Source organism: Colius striatus, chromosome 6, assembly GCF_028858725.1.
Source record: "Colius striatus isolate bColStr4 chromosome 6, bColStr4.1.hap1, whole genome shotgun sequence".
In the NCBI taxonomy this organism is placed as follows: domain Eukaryota; kingdom Metazoa; phylum Chordata; class Aves; order Coliiformes; family Coliidae; genus Colius; species Colius striatus.
This window is the reverse complement of record NC_084764.1, coordinates 36,153,136-36,168,773: the sequence shown is the minus strand read 5'-3', so window position 1 is coordinate 36,168,773 and position 15,638 is coordinate 36,153,136. Positions and strand designations below refer to the sequence as shown.

Here is a 15,638-nt window from a genome sequence, read left to right as displayed (position 1 = left end):
AACAGGAGAAATCACACAAGTGTGAAGACATCAAGAGTCTCTCCATTTTTTAGGGTTTTTTAATGGAAAGATGTTCCTCAACAAAATACAAATCACTCTTAGCACGAAACTGAAGTATTAGAGCATCAAAATTACTATTGTTGTAAGGAGGAATCACTCTTACACTGCTTGCAGACTTCACCTTTTTCATCCACTGGTCACACAAACACATCAAACCAGGCAGCCAGGGCTGCTCTACATCTGCCTTCACAGCACTCAAAACACCCTCTGCGACTTCAAGCAGAAACTGCCTGGCTGTCATAAAAAGCCCATCTTCAGAAATACCTGTTTGAGTTCCTTCTGTGATTCTTCAACTTTTATCTTCCATTTCCTTTCTTCCTCTTCCACACTCCTCTGTAGCCTTTGTAAAATCCCCTCCTAAGAAGAGAGTGAAGTTTGAAAGATTATAGCAGAAGAAAGGCAGCTTGCAACTTCAGAGGGCAGAGGCGACCGGGCACCCCGCTTACCGTCTCTGCCAGAACCAATTTGTACTTCTCACACTCAAATTGCAGCAGTATGTGCATCTCCTCAGCCTCCTTCAACTTCGGCTCCATAGCCTGGCAAAGGAGAAGAGAGACCACAAGAGTCACATCTCAGGTGATGGATGTGACTTGTTATTTATCTTATTTCTACAAACAATCTACTATCCCTCACGTTGGCAACTCTTTCTTCCCCACCCGTGCAAAGGCAATAACAGCAAGTGCAACGTTCACCTACAGCTCTCAATACTCAATCACCACCTTCATGTGAGGCACTGTGGTAAGTGGGTTATCAGAACACAAATTACTTGCAAGACTCGGGGTTTGGAATTTCATGAACGATTTACACAAGGTCCTTTTCAAAGCCACAAACACATCCTTGATTTACATGATGCAAATAGCCATAAAACAAAGGCTTCTTGTCACCACTTTGAACTTGACAATCCAGAGCACAGTTTGCAAGACTTACACTGGAAAAATCTCCTATGGCACACCCAAGGAAGTGCCTACCTTCGCATCTTCAGATCCCGAAGCTTCTCTCAAGTATTCCTTAGCCATCTTTTCAAACCCACATATCCATTCACTATGACTCTGTTGGGAAATGCATTTGGTTAAAGCTGGCAATAACCTCCACAAATTTATCTTGAGGACATTTGTCTCTCAACTGCAGGCTTAAAGTGTTGTCTCAGTCCCCTCACTCCCCATAGCCGAGCAGTTTGCAGCTCATTCCCATACACAGTCCGCTGAGCTGACAGATGTCAGGCACCCAGCCAGGAGCACGAGGTTATGACACACAGTTCACAGGGGCTTGGAAGTGCTGAAATACAATTGGGTGACAGAGGTCTCTCTGCAAGTGTCGGGGCTCTACAAGAAATAGAGGGAATCTTCTCCCTAATCCCTGAGCAGTTCATCAGACCTTTGCTACGTAGTTCTAGGGATCTAACTAGGAAGACTGTATTATAACCTTACACAAACAGTCTTTTTAAAGACTGTTTCCAGTTCATCAGGAGATCAACTTCATCACATTTGAGAATAATTTGGAATATGAATTTTCAAAACTAATAGATGTGACAAATGAAACACAGACCCCATTTTTCAGCCTCACTTCACATCATCCACACAATCTAAACTGTATAAATCCAGTTCACTTCCCTCACAAACAACTGAAAGCCGCCAAAGATATAAAATTGGAAGTCGGCAGTTTTCAAAGGAACTTTGGGAACAAAACCCTATTAACTGGCACTGAGGCAGCACAGCCCCTCTGGCAAGGGGAGCCAGTCCTTAACTGCACAGCTGCCAGGAAAGATATGGATCCCTGTCCTACCAGACAATGAGCAGAACTTATCTGCCCCTTAAAATTTACTATCTCTGTTAGACACAAGATAACACAGGCAGATGAATCAGATGCTGGAGTGGTATTGGAGTAACTGTCTGCCGTTTTGCCTCTGCTGCTAGATAGCACAGGTATTACCAGCAGAAGATGTGTGTGTCCCACTGCAAAAGCCTTGGGACTGCAGGAAAATGCTCCAGACTGCCCAGCACAGCAGGCCCAGAGCTTCCCAGCCTCCAGCAGCAGGGTAGGACAAGCCTTTTCTCTTACCACATTAGAAGGAAGAGAGACTTTAGGGAACAGCATCTGGAGCAGTTTGCGCGTCTCCACCTCAGCAGCTTCCAAATGCTGCCAAAAGAAAGGCTCGTGTGAAAGTGGGCATTAGCCTCTTCTACGCTTAGAGCAATTTACTTCATCCAGAAAGTCATTTCTTAAGTGAGAAAGGTGCTATAGTCTCTAAAATTGCCAGTGAACTGCTTCAAAAATTGACACTGAATTGCTTCAGAATTTGGCCTTAACATTTGCTTGTGCTTCAGCTGTTATTTTCTTAAGTTCTCCTCCCATCTAGCCTGTTTGTACAGAAATTACACCACTATTCACTTGTTCAAAACACCAACTCCACTGTGCTGAGTAACTGCACCCACAGACCACACCAAGCCTGAGTGATCTCAAAAAAACAGAACTTTGGTCAATCAACAATTTCTTATAATCTGTACTTAAACGGTTTTAGGTGGGGAAAAAAAATACAATAAATGAACATCATCACACCAAAAACAAGTCAAAAGGAAACTGTTGTGTTAATGCACATTTGAACCAGGCCAAGAAAGCAAGACTGTATCTTCTAGATATTACTTTTGAGTACTTAAGAGGAAGACTCTTACATCCTCCTTCCCCAAGCTTGGATGCAACGGGAAATAATTATTAGAGCTGTGTGAGGATCTCCAGGCTTCTTTTGTCATTGCTCTGCAAATTAAATAACAGAGCACTGAAGGCACCACAGACCTGTCATTCCATTTACTTAACATTAAAAGCAGACAGGCCACAGGACATTTTGCTTGCTGTGCTTGTGGCAGATGGGTTTAATTTAACCCTACCATGCTCAGGCTCCCCTGTAAGTTTAAATACAGAAAGCCTGAAACCCTACATGGAAGGCAGCTTTCAGCAGAAACTCTTCATTAATATTTAGGGGGGTTTTTTTTCATCTCTGCCATCAGTTTTACTGCATCTTGCTGCTCTGAGTTCCTCTGCTGCAAGAGATCGGTGGCATTAGTAAGCTGAGATTCAGAGACAGAAAGGGACAGGAGACACTAGGTTTTGAAGCTGTGCTAAGTGTGTTAGTTTTCAGCAATTTAGGAACCACTGAGGAGTGGCTGTTTGATGGAATCTGCAAGAGAAAGCAGGTAAGCATTAGCACACAGCAAAAGCAGGTTCACACAACCACTCTGAACACGGGGCCGAGCCAAGAGGGTGCAGCACAGACACACAACCCCAAGCCAGAGCTCCTCTGCTTCTAGCTACCTGACTTGTGCTTTTTAAAGTTACTTTGATAGCCTTTTATTTTTTTGAAATCTGCATAGTGACAATTAAGAGCAAATCAGGCTCACAGCAAATGCAAAGTTCCTTTTAGAGCCATTCACACCACAGATGTTTTGAGCTTTGGCTCTAACAACACCTGTTGGGCTTCATATGCTTTCAAGGCAGAAAATTCACAGCTGTGGTGATGCCCTGAGAAGTTTTTAAATAACAATCTAGTTGTAGTTCTTCATGGGTCCAATAAATTTATTCAAAGCCCAGTAGATGAAAGCAGGTTGCTCATCAAGCACAGCTTTTATCCTAAAGTTCCCCAGAACAAAAGAAACGATTCACAACAGCTCTAACAATTACGCAAACAGAAATCAAAAGTTAGCATGCCTACAAATTAAGGATAAAAAAAGGAAGCTAAAGACAACAGGAAGAAGCAGAGGTGAAAGTATATGAATGACCAACTCAGAACAGAATATTTAAACTGCAGTAAAAGTTAAATGCCTCCATCTCATTTAAAAAACCAGCTGCAGATCTGCTTCTAGCTTAACGCATCGTTTCTAGCAGTTAACATTACAACCTTGGCAGTCTTGTTCACTTTGTCCTGCAGCAATTTTTCAGTTGATGCCAATGCTTCCATTGCTTTCCAGTTTTTCTCCCGAAGGTCCTAATCATTTTTAGAAAGAATGATTTCAGTTCAGCCAATATTCAAACTGTTTCCGTATACTTTGCATTACATTCCACCATTTGCATTGAAATGCTGGTCACTGCAAGATGATTTTGCTGGGTAGGATGACATACACTAGCAAAAACCAAAGAGTGATGTTGGAAGAGTTTGAATGAAAAGGGGTAAAAAAATATGCCAATTTCTGCCCAACCTGCCCCCAAAACTGATCTGAGTGTTACTGCGGAGCGTATGGCTACAGCAACCCCACACTTTGACTGCACTTGTAAGAGGAAAGAGGGAAGTTTTCAAAAAGTAGTGAGGAACACAGACACCAAACCACAGATTACACAACAGAGTGTTAGGCATGTGGCGTTGCAGAACCCAGCATGGACTCGAGTAGACATGGAGGTGTGCACACTTATGCCCCTGATCTTGCAACCAGATCTAGCTGCAGAGGTCCCTCGGGCCTCAGCCCAAACCTGCTACACCAGGGATCCTTTTAGAAACACGAAGCTCAAAGGCCATTGTTTCACAGCCTTTACCCATGCAGCTCTCTCCACTGTGCCCAAAGAAAATGGGTTTGCTCAGCAGTACCCTCCAGGGAGGGTTTGGGATGTGCCCAGCAGCGAGCAAGCCCCGGCCCCACGTACAAAAGCCAGCGCACCATAGACCACCAGCTGCACTCCTGCATCTTTCTTGGCGAGGTCATCAAACGTGTACTCCACAAGACTTCAACCTGCAAGCTCACTTAGAAGGCTGAGAGCTCTTCTAAAAGGAGCCTCACAGCTCTTACCCAGGAAGGACGGTGAGCCGTGCAAGGAGATGATTACAGTGTTTGGGATATAGATTTTACTCTTTTCTAACCCTCGGAGCAAGCTGCTTTAGCAAGGGGTTATTTGAAAGGGGTTTTTTTAAAAATCACCACACAAAAAGGTATCCAAATCCTAGCATGTACCTACACTAGCTTTACTTTACCTCTTCTATTTGCCTGATAACTTGTTTCACAGGTGGTAAAAAAGAAGCTGGATAGAACTGCAACTTCAGTAGCAGCCAAATCTCTGCCTGCACCACAAAAGGTACTTCAACCTTGCAGTCCCTCAGAAAACAGGTATGCATAGGTTCTGCCTTCCCAGTTAATCTGTCTTCTGAGACTACTCAGCCACTTTCCCCTCTATTTCATCTCAGGTCACACACAATGCTACTTGTTCAAAAGCTCAATGTTTACCTTGTGCATCTTCCTTATACTGCCCCACTTCTAAGCAATAAAGCTTATTGCACAGTACTCCTTGGACTTTATATGCTATCAAGGAGACAGGTGAGCTAAAACACCCTGTATTTTAACAACTGTCTTCCCTATAACTTAAAAAATTACATTCTCTTGCCCTGTGCAGGTAATGCATTAAGTAGGTAACCTCAGAGCTCTGTGATAAAAATCTTTACTTCCACCCACAAACAATCCATACTGCACCATCAGCAGCTGCTGTAAAGGAAGGTTCACTGTCCTTCACCTCCTCCAGAAGACCGGGATTAGACACTCTGAGGAGTGGGAAGGACAGTACCCAATACCCTGCCCAAACTTCCTCCTCTTCTCTTGGCAAAGGATGTGTTTCTGAACAGGGCTAACAAGGCTCAAATCCAAGTCTGAGAATTTGCTGCAGGATGTGTCTCCTAGCAAGTCTCTTCCCTCTCATCAAATCAGCAACTTGTCAAAGAGCTGGCAGAACTCTGAACAGTAAAGTAAGGTATGCTTAGTCACTCCCAAGAAAAGAGGAGAAGAGTTCCCAGGGGACACAATACAGCAGGCAACTGTCAGAAACACATTCTCAGCACAATGCCCCAGGCATGAAGAAGTGCTGTGCACACAGGTTTGGCTGTTCTTTGGTGTTTGTGGGTTCGGGGTTTTTTTGAGGGGTAGGGGAAGAATTTCCTTACGTTGTTCTTTTTCCTCTGTTGCTCAAAAGCATTTCTCTGAGAGGCGAGCTCGTTCTGGAGACTGGCGATTTCCTTCTCTTTCCCTGCAACCCTGAATTAGCAAAAAGAATCACAAACAAGTCAGGAGACAGTTAAGAAATTTCAAAGTGAAGCACTGACACTCTTTCACACACACTAACTTGCCTTTCCTTCCAGAAACACGCTCTCTTTGAAAAGCTGCTCTCACTGACTTGGCAGCAGAGCTCGGTTCCCACTGCTCTGGGAACTGCAGGATGCCAGAGCAAAGCCCATTGTAAAGCTGCTGTTTGCCTACAACAGGCAGCTGCACACATTTATCAAGGCCACGAAAAGGCAACACATTAGATGAGGATAAGTCAGTCAGCCCACGCTAGCACACCACCACTGCCTGCTGGATAAGAGCACTCTTCTTTCAAGCACTTAATCCACAATTTATAAATCATTTAACTTAACAGAAAAATAATTCAGACAGCCAAAAATACATGAGAGTGGCAATTTGTTTAGCACAGTGTAAGCCAGGGTGGCATTAGCTTCCACATAGTTCTCTACTGCGCTTCAGCTACCTTATAACACTTTCATCCCTGAGATTTTCCCTGAGAAAAGAGACTTCCACCAGACCATTTTATAACACGAACAGCTCTCTACAACACTCAAGATCCAAGAAAAAAAGCTTATCACTTTTGCTGGAGACACCAACATTTAACTCTTCAGCGAGACAGCTGAGCTGGCACACATTTAAAATTAAATCAATCGTGACTTGCCTGCACTGTGGGCACAACATACAGCAAGAACTGTCTGCAGAAGATTGCAGCTGAGGATTATTAGCATGAGCAGAATCTCTGTGTTCAAGTTTTATTGGGCAGAATCATAGAATCACTAGAGTTGGAAAAGACCTTTATGATCCTCAGGTCTGACCACTGCCAAGCCCATCACTAAACTAAATCACATTCCTCAGTGTCTCAGCGACACATCTTTTGAATATCTCTACGGATGGTGACTCCACCACCTCCCTGGGCAGCCTGTTGGGAGCTCCCCAGTGAGCCAGGACTGCTGGTAGGTGATGGAGAGTGTCTTGGTGAACACTTCTGCCAGCTGCCTCAACGCCCTTGGCTGGATCCCACCCAGCCCCATTGACTTGTGTGAGTCGAGATGGAGCAGCAAGTCACAAACCATTTCCCCTTGGACTAAGGAGACTCCATTCTGTTCCCTGCCCTTGTCTTCTGGCTCAGGTTGTCCAGAGAAAAAGCTAGTGTTTCTGTTGAAGACTTAGGCAAAGAAGGCATCAAGTCCCACAACCTTATCCTCATCCTTGGTCATTAAGCTTCCTCCTGCATCCATTAAAGGACGATGATTCCTTTTAGCCCTCCTTTTCACAGAATCACAGAATCTTAAGGGCTGGAAGGGACCTCAAAACCTCATCCAGTGCAATCCCCCTGACAGAGCAGAGCCACCTAGAATAGGTCACACAGGAACTCATCCAGGTGGGTTTTCAATGTCTCCAGAGAAGGAGACTCCACAGCCCATCTGGGCAGCCTGTGCCAGTGCTCCCTCACCCTCACAGGGAAGAAATTCTGCCTTGTGTTTCCTTGGAACCTCTTATGTTCCAACTTGTTCCTGTTGCCCCTTGTCCTATCATTGCCTATCACTGAGCACAGCCTGGCTCCATCCTCCTGATGCTCACCCTTTACATATTTGTAAACATTAACAAGTTCACTCCTCAGTCTCCTCTTCTGCAAGCTAAAAAGCCCCAGCTCCCTCAGCCTTTTATCAGAAGGGAGATGCTTCACTCCCTCTTTGTGGCCCTGCACTGAACTCTCTGCAGCAGCTCCCAGTCCTTCTTGAACTGAGGGGTCCAGAACTGGACACAAGTCAATGCATTTACAGAAACTTTTCTTCCTATCTTTTACAGTAGTGGCCAGTTTCAGTTCTAGCCGAGCCTTGGCCCTTCTAATTTTCTCCCTCCATGACCACACAACACCCTTGCAGTTCTCTTGGGCTGCCTGAGGGCTGTTTAAACCACCCCCAGGTGCCTCAGATCCACTTTGCTGAGAAGAGTTGCCGGCTCCTCACTGCTCCCAAGCTTTTCCTGCTCCAGGAACCCCTTGCTCTCCTCAATCAGCTGTCAGCCCCAAGCCCGAGCCCTGCTGCTGCCACATGTCTGTCTGACTGAATAGAAAAGGTTTCTCTTTTTTACCTGTCACTTCTCACACATCATTATTGTACATTTGGGATTCATTTCGTCTTAAGTTTCCTGAGCAGTAAGTGAAATGAAGTGCTTATCTATCACATTCAACTTCTGGCAGTACTCACACTTGCAGAAGCTCCTCACTTTGGACAGCCAGAGATGCCTACAAATAGATCAGAAACTCATTAGGAGCAAAGCAGCAGCAAAAAGTGGTGCAGAGGATGTGATCTGCCTCCTTAATGAGGTATTGCTCTAACACTAAGCAGCAGCACTCTTGGCCTTCAAGGGAGTTCTGTCCAGTCTCCCCCAGCCAGAAGAACCCTGGCTGGGATACAGGGTGGGAAAACAGGGGTGGAAAGCTAGTCAAGAACAAAGCAGGCACAAGAAAGAGCACAAGGCTGCAAATCCACATGATAATGGTAAGGAGGAACACATATGCAACAGTCAGAAAAGTTGGCTTAGTGCAATCCAACCCTGAAGCTGTCCCTGGATTTGCATGGTCACAGAACCGAGGGGCCCAGAAGTGGACATAATATTCCAGATGTGCTCTCACAAGGGCAGAGTAGAGAGGGAGGAGAACCTCTCTCCACCTACTGCCCACAGCCCTTCTAATACACCCCAGGCTGCCATTGGCCCTCTTAGCCACGAGGGCACATTGCTGGCTCATGCTCATCCTGCTGTCCATCAGGATCCCCAGATCCCTTTCCCCTGCACTACTCTCTAATAGTTCATTCCCCAACCTATACTGGTACATGGGGTTACTTTTTCCCAGATGTGAGACTCTACACTTGCCCTTGTTGAATTTCATTAGATTTCTCCCAGCCCAACCCTCCAGCCCGTCCAGGTCTCGTTGAATGGCAGCACAGCCTTCTGGGGTGTCAGCCACTCTCCTCACTTTAGTATCATCAGCAAACTTGCTGACAGTGCCCTCAGTTCCCTCAAAGTCATTAATGAATATACTGAACAGTACCAGTCCCAGCACAGATCCCTGAAGGACTCCACTAGATACAGGCTTCCAACTAGATCCTGACCCACTGATCCCAGCTCTCTGTCTTCTTCCCTTCAACCAGTTAACAATTCACCTCACTATCTGATCACCCAGCCCACACCTTCTCAGTTTTGCTGCCTGGATGCTGTGGGAGACAGTGTGAAATGCTTTACTGAAACTGAGATAAAGCACACCCACTGCAACATCACCATCTGTCCACCTGGTTACATCTTCATAAAAGGCTATCAGGTTGGTCAGACATGACTTCCCCTTGGCAAAGCCATGTTGACTGCTCCTAATGACTCTCTTGTCCTTTAAATGCCTGGAGACAGTACCCAGGATAAATTGTTCCATCACCTTTCCACAGAAGGAGGTGATGCTGACCAGTCTGTAGTTACCCAGCTCCTCCTTCTACGGTCAATACAACCACTGGTTTTCCATGCCACCCACAGGAGCTACCACCCTCCCCTTTGGCTTCACTCAGTAACACTACAATTGGAAACTGTACCTGTTTGCAATTCTCCTGTGTCAATTCTTGAATTTGAACTTTGAAAGATTCATTTTCCTTTTGCACATCCTGTTGAAAGAAAAGAGGCAACATATACACATGTACACATAGAGATACACACTCACAACACATACATTTCTTACAACACATTTCTATCAAAACTTTACCTGCAACTGTTTTACTTGGCTTGCAATTTCTCTCTCTTTTTCTGCCACTACAGCTTTCAACTTCTTCATTTGTTCTTCTCCCCCTTTCAACCTGCAGAGATGGTTTAGAAAGAAAAAAAAAAAAAGGGTTAAAGTAAGAGTTTAGGTTAAAAAGGGCCAGACAGTACCTGGGACAGTTTTCAGCATCAGAAGACAATTTTTGAATGCTATATAGTCAGCCAAAAGGAGAGCACACACACATGGAGAAGAAACCATTACACTATGGCTCCAAATCAAGAAAGCTAACAAAAATGCATGCCAGCTACAACAACATGTACTGCAAACACTTACCTGCTAAGAACTGGCCTGAAGCAAGCTAGTCATTTCACATGTCAGTCAGCAAACACCTTTAGTCATAGCTGATCTCAACAGCATTCAGAGCCGAAGTAGGAGAGAAGCAATTGACCACCTGAGCAACTCCTGCAAGCCAGCTGGCTCTGAAGGTGCCAAGGCCAGTCTCTTGAAGGTGAGGTTGCCTTAGGTACCATGTACTGGCTATACAGCAGCTCTGCTGAGAGGGCACCACGTGACAAGGAGCTGCATTGAAGACAGAGCCCTTTTTGGCACAGTCTAATACAACCTTCCTCTGACTTAAGAGCAGCCAGACAAAGCAGAGTCAAAACAGAGGAGAGTCTGGCAACGTTTCTCCATAAACAAGAGCTGGAGAATTGGCTATTGCACCTCAGACTGGAAATGGCAAACCATATCAGTTCATTGCTTTTACCAACTCAGCCACAGGCACTTAAAATCCACACTCTTTTAAACATGCTGAACAGAAGGAGAAATTATCACTAGGCAGAAGTTGCAGCAATTTTACTAGTTGTTAGAGCCCTGGGTGATGGTTGGCTGTGCAGAGTGCCTGAGACGTGCCAGGACTGCTCTATGTCCATCAGCACTAACACATTATTGCAGCAAAGCCCCAAAAGTCCTTGAGACCAATTCATACATTCCAATTTCAGATAAGTGCCAGCAATGAATGAGTTATTACCAGTAAGCACTTGAGAAACTGCTACTAAGCATACTCACAGGTTCTCAAGATCCTGGACTCGGGATGCATCAGGTACCTGAAAAACAAAGGAATTCCCAACCTCACCTTGATGGCACAATACAGCTTTCAAATTAATAGCAACTCTTTGCAAGAGCAGAGGCACCACACAGCTTGCAAGATACTTGCCAAAGAAATACCAGTAATTTTGCATCAGACATCACTCCAGGAATATCTAAACACATCATGGATCTCAGAAACACAGCTTATAACAAACATCCCAAACTTCACATCAGCCAATTTCTCTCCGCTCCACCTTTCCCCTGGGATCCACGCCTGTCTAGCCATCCACCCAAAATAAGAGCACAACACAGTTTCTCCCTTTTATCATCAGTGAAAATCCAAATTGAGCCAGAACACTGCCTTCTTGGAAAAATTCTTCCATTAAGTAACACCTGGCTTCAAGAATGTCCAGTTGCCTATTTTCAAGTCCAGTGCAGGAAACCAAAAGCCAAAATATTCCAGACAGTTGCATCTTCTGCAACAGGTAAATGCAGGAAGGAATCACAGCAGAGCCTGATCCCTTCCAGAGGAACTGCTACATTCAGTTACAGTAGGAGTTTCTCCACAACCACAGGCCTACAGATGCTACCTCAGTCTGGCAAGGAGGTACCTAAGACACAGCTATGATTCTGTCTACAAGCTTCAAAGTTTTCAGACCACCAAAGCTACTCGTTATGTACAATATCATCCAGATTGAATAACAGCTCAAAACTTGTTATCCATGTAAAATCTGTTTTGGATGACACAGCTGAACTCTCTCTACTGTAGACCACCAGTACAGCCAATCAGTATTTAAAATAGCTCTACAAGTTGAAGCCAATGCAAACCCTTTCCAAGAGGTAGAAGATAAAACTAACATTTTCCAGTTGAAATGAGTAGCATTCCCAAAGCACACCCACTATGCAGGCTATACCTGTTGGAGCTGTTGCAGGTTCTGTTGCTCTAATTCCTGAACTTTACTGGTTAACTGTGCAATTGTATCCTTCTGACCCTTTGGACAAGAGAAAAAAAAAAAGCAAGTTTGGAAGTGTGACAATAACCTTCTCATAGCAAGAAACACTGCAACAGAACGTATTTTGCTTTAGAATACCAAAAGGAGCTTACCTGCAGCCATTCTCCTTTCTGAAAAATCTCCTTCTCCTTCTCTTCTAACAAGGCCTCCATGTTTTTCACCTGGTTTTCCTTCCCCTTCAACCTGTACCATTAAACACACAGAGACATACAGCATAAACCTTTGCTCTTCTGTCCCTCAAAAAAGAAGCCATCCTATGCTTTGCAGCACATAACAAAAGCAGCATATGTGACCAAAAGCACAAACACAATTCACCCACTAAAAATCAATGGGTGAACACTTCCCCTTTGGTATGGGTTAGCAGCAGATGCCTTTGATCAATGGTGCTGCTCATTAAGAGAAAGCAGACAAATTCTGCACCAACATGCACTGCAGGGATTTCACACACATGTGCTCTCCTCATCTAAAAATACTTCCTTCCCCCTCCACAGCTGGGGACACGAGGAACTTATCCACTCAGGTACAGCACAGATGTTACCAAAATCACTTTGCCATAGTGCCTTGCCTACATCATTCCATCCTGCTTGATTTTTATCCCCTGAAGTTTAATCAGGGCTCATGAAGCCATGCAGCACTTGGCCTTATTTGCTCCCTCAGACAGGACCAGGTACCTCTAATAAGGACACACATCTTCTAAGACCAGTGATAATAATCTGGATCACTTCAGGCAAAGCACAGACACCAGGCAGGCACATTTTAACTTAAAATACACTGGAGCAAGGAAGTGAGGGGTGCACAGGGTAGATCCAGATATGGTAACAACTGTACTTACAGAGTCTGAAGTTCTTTGACTTGTGATGTAATTGACACCTAAAGAAAATAATGAGCACTTCAACACACATGGAAAACACACAAATGCTATAAACTGCTCTAGGGAGAAACAGGGGAAAAAAGCCATTAGACATTATCAAAATAGGCACTGTTACAGTTATGTAAGCAGAAACATGCTTTTTTTGTGTGTAGGAAAATAATAAGAAGTCAAATGTGTCCAGTATTTACTTTCTTCACATTTAAAATATGTGACTTGCAGAGCAGAAAAACACAAACCAGTGCAAAGGGGAACACAAGCAGGCCCACTGGAGCACACTTCCACCATGAGACACACAGGAAGCAGCAGACACAGGTGATGACAGCCATCCCACTACCAACAACTGCAGCTCAAATCAAAGAGATTACCCCTGGTCATTTAGACTTTTGCACAAGGAAGTGCTTTTTAGGTGTTCTTTGTAATGTCACGACCCCCTTAAATTCTTATTCTATTGAAGAAACAAGGTTTGGTGAGAATATTTCCTTTTAATTTTGTATAAGAGCCTGGGAGTGACCACCTATGTAGATAGTAGCTGTCCATACTAGCTTAGCTTAGTCCTCTACCACAACTCAGACATTCCCAAAAACCTCTGTTCTGTTTTCAGGAGACCAAAAGGTGCATAACACATGGAGCGAGCATCCCTCATGTAGCTTTCCAGAGATAGCAACTCTAAACTGCATTTTTGTTCTGGGCTCTGTATCAGTTCCAGAGACAGAAACACACAAATAATTCCTCCAGTTCCTGGGAATTTGCTTTGGAGGAAGAGCCCAAGACAGAAACACATGATATGAAGCTTTGCCTAAAAAGGACAAAACTTGAAGAAAAAAGGGTGACATGTTGGAATGCAACTAGAAAGACTGAAAGAAGTGCAGACCAAAAAAACCACAATCCACACAGAAACAAACAAGCCAACTTCCTGACAGCACGATGGATTAAGCTGCCTGCAGAATGGCTCCCTAAGGAAACGTGGGTTCCTGTTGTTCTGGATGCTAGACAGCAAGCATGCCAAAAAAGCCAAGACTCCTCCATTTCTGCATTCCTGATGGCTAGAGTAAAACTTACTCTGCCAAGACAGGCTTTCTTTGGACACTTGAAGTTAAAAAGTCTTGGATTTACCTGGAAATCAGATACTATTTGGGCTTGTAGTATTGTTCTAGCAACACAGAAAGGTCAAGAGAAGGAGAGGCACCTTCAGCACTTGAGATTTCTGAGTTGTCAGCCTGAATGGATTTTCCAGGGTTTCAATGTTTACTGCAGGGACAGTATGCAATATGCCCAGCCAGAGCTAATGCTGCAATGCTTTCAAAGTTGTAGCAATTTCTTACAAATTTCTTACAAAAAGCTTGGGCATCCAGGGCAACGTGGTTTCTGCAGGACAGCAGTAGTTACACTGTGTATTTACAGCTTTATATCCAAGAAGAGCATAGCTCTACCATTAAAAAAGTTCCCTTATCCAATGACATTCATCAGTGAAAGAAAACACGCTACAACAGAAATGAGTGAGCAGTGCATCCAAGGCAAGGTTGTTTCACACTTCTGGCACTAAGGTGTTTTACCTGTTTTTCCATCTCAAGCTGGGAATTTCCTACTTCTTCTTTCAGAGCCTCTATTTCCTGTGTCAAAGCCTTTTCAATGACAAAACAGACAGGATTGGACAATGGAAACACAAAAACACGACGAAAATGGATGCTACAAATTCATCAGTATAGAATGCCATGCAGTAACAATGCATGTAGTCAGTAGCACAGACACAGAAAGGAAGGGAGGTATGGTAGAGATGGGTACCTGAACAGTCTTCTCCTTGTTTGCTACTTTAAGGATTTCAGCTTGTAGGAGTTCTTCCACTGATTTTATTTTTCCATCTTTCTCATGGATCCTTAAAAAGAAGAGAGGACTAACATCAGCTGCCTGAACAAATGCACTACTTCAGCAAATACACAAGCTTTGGTTCTGCTACTGCCTCCAGCCTCCAGGATCCACAGTGGAATGAAGCAGAAGAAACAAATAAGAGGACTTGGAGTAGTCTGGGAGTAGACTGGAAATAATGCAGAACAAGCTGGCTTTATGTAGCCAGTAGTTTACATGCTAAATAGACACTACTGCTCTCTAAAAATAAAAAATTTAAGGTATCAGTAGTCCTTGGAATGACACACACTTAGCTTCAGCCTTCACTGGGCATCCCAGCAAAGTGTTTCTCAACTTCAAATACACACACAGAGCAAACAAGCTCATTTTTAAGGTGTCTACTAAAGAAAAAAACAATTCTCTGGCAAATCAGGGCAATTCCTCATCTAGTCCAAGTTAGGCTCATGAAGTTAACTGCTTAGCAAAGAACTGACTGGATTTTCAAAAGGTACTGATCTGACAAGATGAGTTTCCAAAGCGATAATGCTTCCTGCCACACACACACATCCCTCAAAACACCTGCAGTCACGGAATGAGGACAGACAGAAGTAACAATCAGAAGTGAAATCTGTGCAGTAACTTACACTTTCTGGAGTTCTTCCACCAGTGATTGGAAGGAAACCTGTTCAAAACAGAGCTTCAACTTAGAAAAACAGAAGACAACAAAACAATCTGCAAGTGTTGAGAGGTAAGGAATAGAGAGACAGAGCACACTGGCATTGGGAAAACTATGCGGCAGCCTGATGATTTTATCTCTTCAGCTGCTCCTCAGAAAATCAGCTGTTGGTGTACACTTGCAGACAAACCAGTAATACCAAGTCTGCTGCAAGTTCCAGGAAAGCAGGAGCAAGCCACATCATCTTTGCCAGGAGGGACTGAGGTTCAAGATCAGCATTTGATCAGCTAAGCCTTTCATACTGGCACTACTGTAT

At 44.1% G+C, this 15,638-nt stretch overlaps 1 protein-coding gene across 11 annotated transcripts in view; it reads right to left on the bottom strand.

The window, feature by feature from the left end:
• The window catches only part of KTN1 (kinectin 1), an 87,681-nt gene that overhangs the window by 12,437 nt on the left and 59,606 nt on the right, over positions 1-15,638 (bottom strand). For 8 of the 11 annotated variants that reach the window (XM_061998863.1, XM_061998861.1, XM_061998867.1 and 5 more), the window contains 16 exons: positions 15,291-15,328; positions 14,587-14,677; positions 14,358-14,426; positions 12,766-12,803; positions 12,026-12,116; positions 11,835-11,912; positions 10,900-10,937; positions 9,835-9,925; positions 9,668-9,736; positions 8,297-8,334; positions 5,969-6,059; positions 3,950-4,036; positions 2,119-2,196; positions 1,029-1,109; positions 507-596; positions 325-417 (listed from right to left, as the gene is read on the bottom strand). In XM_061998863.1, the coding sequence (XP_061854847.1) occupies positions 325-417; positions 507-596; positions 1,029-1,109; positions 2,119-2,196; positions 3,950-4,036; positions 5,969-6,059; positions 8,297-8,334; positions 9,668-9,736; positions 9,835-9,925; positions 10,900-10,937; positions 11,835-11,912; positions 12,026-12,116; positions 12,766-12,803; positions 14,358-14,426; positions 14,587-14,677; positions 15,291-15,328 (1,161 nt within the window). The remainder of the gene's footprint in view (positions 1-324; positions 418-506; positions 597-1,028; positions 1,110-2,118; positions 2,197-3,949; positions 4,037-5,968; positions 6,060-8,296; positions 8,335-9,667; positions 9,737-9,834; positions 9,926-10,899; positions 10,938-11,834; positions 11,913-12,025; positions 12,117-12,765; positions 12,804-14,357; positions 14,427-14,586; positions 14,678-15,290; positions 15,329-15,638) is intronic. The other 3 variants (XM_061998866.1, XM_061998870.1, XM_061998868.1) reach the window with 2 other exon arrangements.